The 4,499-nt window shown below is 41.4% G+C and overlaps 1 protein-coding gene across 1 annotated transcript; it reads right to left on the bottom strand.

Annotated features, from left to right (window-relative positions):
- Nucleotides 1–362: 362 nt before the first annotated feature.
- LOC108799727 (nicotinamide N-methyltransferase-like) lies at nt 363–4,298 on the bottom strand. The gene is made up of 3 exons (XM_018571625.1): nt 4,115–4,298; nt 3,278–3,485; nt 363–866 (listed from the first exon to the last, which is right to left on the bottom strand). The coding sequence occupies exons 1-3, from the start codon at nt 4,269–4,271 to the stop codon at nt 431–433; spliced, it is 801 nt and encodes a 266-aa protein (XP_018427127.1). The 5' UTR covers nt 4,272–4,298; the 3' UTR covers nt 363–430.
- Between the last annotated feature and the right edge of the window lie 201 nt (nt 4,299–4,499).

Genomic DNA, 4,499 nt, shown 5'->3' with positions numbered 1-4,499 from the left:
GGGTGGCGGGGGTGGTGGGGAGGACAGAGGAGCAGGCTATTTGCAAGTGATCTCTGCATCACAGCTTCCCCTCTCTACATTTAGCTCTACATTAGTGCCTGCGTTCCGGTCCAGTGCGATGTGCAAAAATAGTGCTTGCAGTGTTCAGCCCATCACTAGTCAGATCCAATCCATTTGTAGCTGTGATTATTTCCCCAGCGTCCTTTATGCCACTATTTCTGTTTTGGACATATCAGTTTATGGAACCAGCTCAGCCAGTTTACCAATATTTTATTTCATAAAGAAAATATTTTAATAAATTGAGACTTGGCATAGGAATGCATTGACCTATGTTGTTTCCCTAGTTTTATTAATTATATTATCAATTTGAGAAGCAACTGGAGAAATTAACAATTAGGAGCTGCATATGTATGCCTAATAGGCCATTTGTCTATGAACATGGTTTACGGGCATGGACAAAGTAATAGCTATCATAATTACTGATATCCTTCTGCTTTTCAGTACATGTAGTGACCTTTAGCTGCACTATTTCGTAACCGGCCTCTTCAAATGCCATCTCCACTTCTTCCTTAGAAATGGACAGACAGGAGAACATCTTTTGACCAACATAGTAGTATGTACAGTTAAGTACACTCTGAATCACTATGTGACCCCCTGGTTTAATTAAATTTTTAAGATTCCTCAAAATATTTGTGAAGTATTCTACATCTTCGCAGGGGGCTTCTAAGCAGAGGCAACTGATCAGGCAATCAGCTTGTGGCATCTTCACCGGGTCATATGGGTTCTCCTTCAGAGCATCACATTTCAGGACTTTTGTCACTTTTTTCCTCAATGTTTCTTCCTTTTTCTTACAGCTCTCACTGTCACTGAAAGAGGACACTGTAGATTATTATGATTGCAAACATTAAAGTAGATCTAAACCCTAACTGGAAGCAGGGGGTCTTGAGGCCGGGGGACACCCCGCCGTGTCGTTATCGCGCATGCTCAGCCATCTTGGTGATGGACGCCGGCAGAGAGAGGAGGGTACGTTCACCCGGCGGGATGAGGTATGCCGCCGGGTCCCCTTCTCTCTCCTGACACTGTCGGGCACTCAGTTCATGACTGAGTGCCTGACTTTTTAGAGGGGGTAACACCAAAATGACTGTCAGTCATTTTGGTGTCACCCCTGCAATGGTGTCACCCCCCGCAACCCCCTTGTGACGCCACTGACTGGAAGACATTTAGTTGTGCTGTTTATCAAAAACAATTGTCACGGTACTTTGTTCATAAAATACTTTACCTGTTTTAATCCTATCTGTGCATCTCAGTGTTGCTGATCTTGTCTAAGCCTTGTTGAGCAGCTTCCTGTCTACATGCACTTGCTCCAGTGGTGGCTGCACATCATTGCTCTAGATAAGCTTCCTGATAGTGACAATGGTGGACCACAGTGACATCCTTAGATGTATTATTGACTAAGGCTGGGGGTGGGGTGGAGGTGGGTTAGGAGGAATGCTCATGATGCTTGTTCCTAGGTGGGGGACCCATGGGTGGGGGTTGGGTTAGTTACTTTTGGTGCATGTTCAGGGAGGCTGCTGGTGTGGACAGTTATCACCCATAACAGGAAATGCCCGAACAAGGTCTTCGTGGTGGAATCACCAGGCATTCTTTCATTAAAAGCTGCATTTAAAATAGATGTACGCCTAGGCACTAAAACCTAACCTTTAACATATTAAAGTCGTTTCCAACGTAATTTACAATTGTTTTAAATGTACAGCTTTTATTAACCTAGGCATCCTGCCAAAAAAGTCCTTGTTCAGGCTTGTGTTAGGCCCCGTTAACACTAGGGTGGTTGCGGATCAGCACATATATTTCTAAAAGGGTGGTTTTGGGCATTTTTTATTGCATTTCAGCTCTGATACGCAATTAAAACTCCCAAAACCGTGCTGATCAGCGCGATTCCAACAAAATCTATATGGATACCGCGCTGATTACTGCGGAAAAAAAGGGTCATTTCGGGTCATGTGGAGCCAGGTAGTCGCATGAACGGTCCCCATAGCAATGTAAGGGATCGCTCATGTCGGCGGTTCAGTGCGGCCAAACCTGCACAGCCGAACTGCCTTGGTGTGAACGGGGCCTTATGGAGGCTGTACTGAGGCACATTGCACAGACATGTTCTGCCATTGTCAGTCACTATCAGGAAGTCAACCTTGAGAAATGTCATGCAGCTTACATTGGAGTACATGAACACAGACAGAAAGTGGTTGCACAGAGGCTACAGGAGATTATCAGCAGCAAAGGATAAAAGTAAAAACAAGTATTTTAAGCGTTTTTCAAAAAGATGAAAATACTTTTATTTTTTTAACATCGCAAATGAAATCTCATCCAATTATGTTTTATATCTACTTTAAAAAGATAGGTTAGAAACTTGTCATCCTATATCAGTGCTAAAAACTGCTGCTACTACTATGCACTGTACTATTTTCATATGTACACAACATGTCATTTATTATCACACATCAATTATAAAGTTAGCGTTTTGCCTTCGGACAAGCAAATAAAATACCATTAATTTAAAGCCGCACTCTAGGCAGATGTAAAAGACACACATTTTTGCAGCACAGTAATCATTAATACATTATTACATGCATATTCTAAATGCAAGCAGTGTAAGTTCCTGAAATTCACCTGGTATCAGCCCCTTGCAGTCTCTGTATAGCAGAGGAAGAACAAAGTACAAGCAGTCAATTAGTTCATGTGTTGACAAGAAGCACAGTGACAGGAATAGAGAGCAGAGTAACAGAGAGATATGCTGATCACTGTGCGGCTTCTCCTTTCTTTGTCCATTCACAGTCTGGGACGGGTCCAGGATGACCAGTGCCATCAGAATGAGGACATGTGGTGGCAGGAAAAATACTGCAAGGAAAATCCTAAATTTGAAGGTACATATTGCAGCAATAACTGGTTCTGTTAATTTAAATGGCCATGTATTTTTAATTTTGTTATTTTTAGCTCGAGTTAGTTCTTCTTTAATGTGTTTTTGTATATTTTACCTGTGACAAATGTGTTGCTGGTTCCACCTAGGTTTAGACCCCCAGAAAATTCTCACTCTTGTTCAGTGGAAATTCCAGCACTGTCCTGTAAGATGGTATGGTACAAGGATCTCACCTACACTTCTGGACTTCAGCTGCCTCCTTCTACAAAAAAGAAAAGGTAGTAGTCAGAGAAAAGGACAGGACAGCTTTTACGCAGGAACATTATCCTAGTCAGGAACATTATCCTAGTCACGGCTATTACACACCTGTTACCTTCCAGCTCACACACCCTCTTGACAACATGAGTCCAGTCAAATGCATCGGGATCCTTCCTCAGCCACTTCTGTAGCCGTGTTCGGTTTTGCTCCAGAAAATCAGAAGTGATTATATTGTTAAAAGCTTCACAACCCGAGAGAAGGTGGTAAATTGCGGGTCCAGCTCCAAAGTCAATTAATAGGTCTCCTTTAACACCACCTTGGGGGACAAAGAAAAATACACATGGGATCATTCATAAAAAAAAAAAAAAGGAGTCCAGGAAAATTGTAATCTATTCTGGTAACATTGTGGATAATACTGAAATACTAGTAACAGTGTTCTTGTCAGTTTGGACCTGTAAAATAAAATAATCTTGATATTAACCTACTGAGTTGGTGTTGTGCTTAGTCCTTTCCACCTCTCCATTTTAAATGGGAGCTGATTACAGTGAATGAGGACCTACTGGAGTGTTGAAATCCACCTAAGGTATCACAGGGATGACTGCTGTGTGCTGGGAACATGTGTTAAGCCAAAATGGCACAATAGCATGATTATTTCCAGTACATATATAAATTTGACGAAATTGTACCTCTAACTCATCAGACTGACCCACCACATATTGTAAGTCAGGAAGATTTGATCATTTGAAGATGGGAACGTTGCTAATGTTTGTAGTAATAATTACATTCAAATAGAGATTTGATAATCAGCATAGTACAGATCAAAAATATAATTAATCCAATTAAAAAATTCCTAAAAAACCCAACATGATTGCATTTTCCATGTTCTTACTTTTTAAGTGTAAGTGATAGTTTTTGCAGAAATAAGGCTAATAATCAGTCGCTTACCTGAGGTGAAAGTTTCATGAAGGTTCTGCAGTGCAAACTCAAGCCATTCTCCAATTAAACTTCCTTCTTCAGGGTGATAGTATGTTCTGTAGTAATCTACAGGGTCAAACTCATCAATGTAGGTTTGAGGTGATGAGAATGGGCTCTCTGTGCTCATTTCTTTTCCAGGTTCCTCAATGTTGCTTTAATCTATAAAGTGCAGCTGAAGAACTACTGACATGGGAAATGTAATCCTTTATATATCCTCCACTGCCTTAGCTTACCCGCCGTGTTCCTGTACATGCCTCTATCCCACGGCAATCTCAGAATCATTGCACAATGTTCAAGTACTGTTCATGCCAAAAAGTGAGTACAATGAAACCTTAGAAGGAGCCAACAGTGGGAC

This window comes from Nanorana parkeri, unplaced genomic scaffold (genome assembly GCF_000935625.1).
Source record: "Nanorana parkeri isolate BGI_ZX_2015 unplaced genomic scaffold, ASM93562v1 scaffold1795, whole genome shotgun sequence".
In the NCBI taxonomy this organism is placed as follows: domain Eukaryota; kingdom Metazoa; phylum Chordata; class Amphibia; order Anura; family Dicroglossidae; genus Nanorana; species Nanorana parkeri.
Note: the sequence above shows the minus strand (reverse complement) of the source record. Positions and strands in the feature narration are given on the sequence as shown.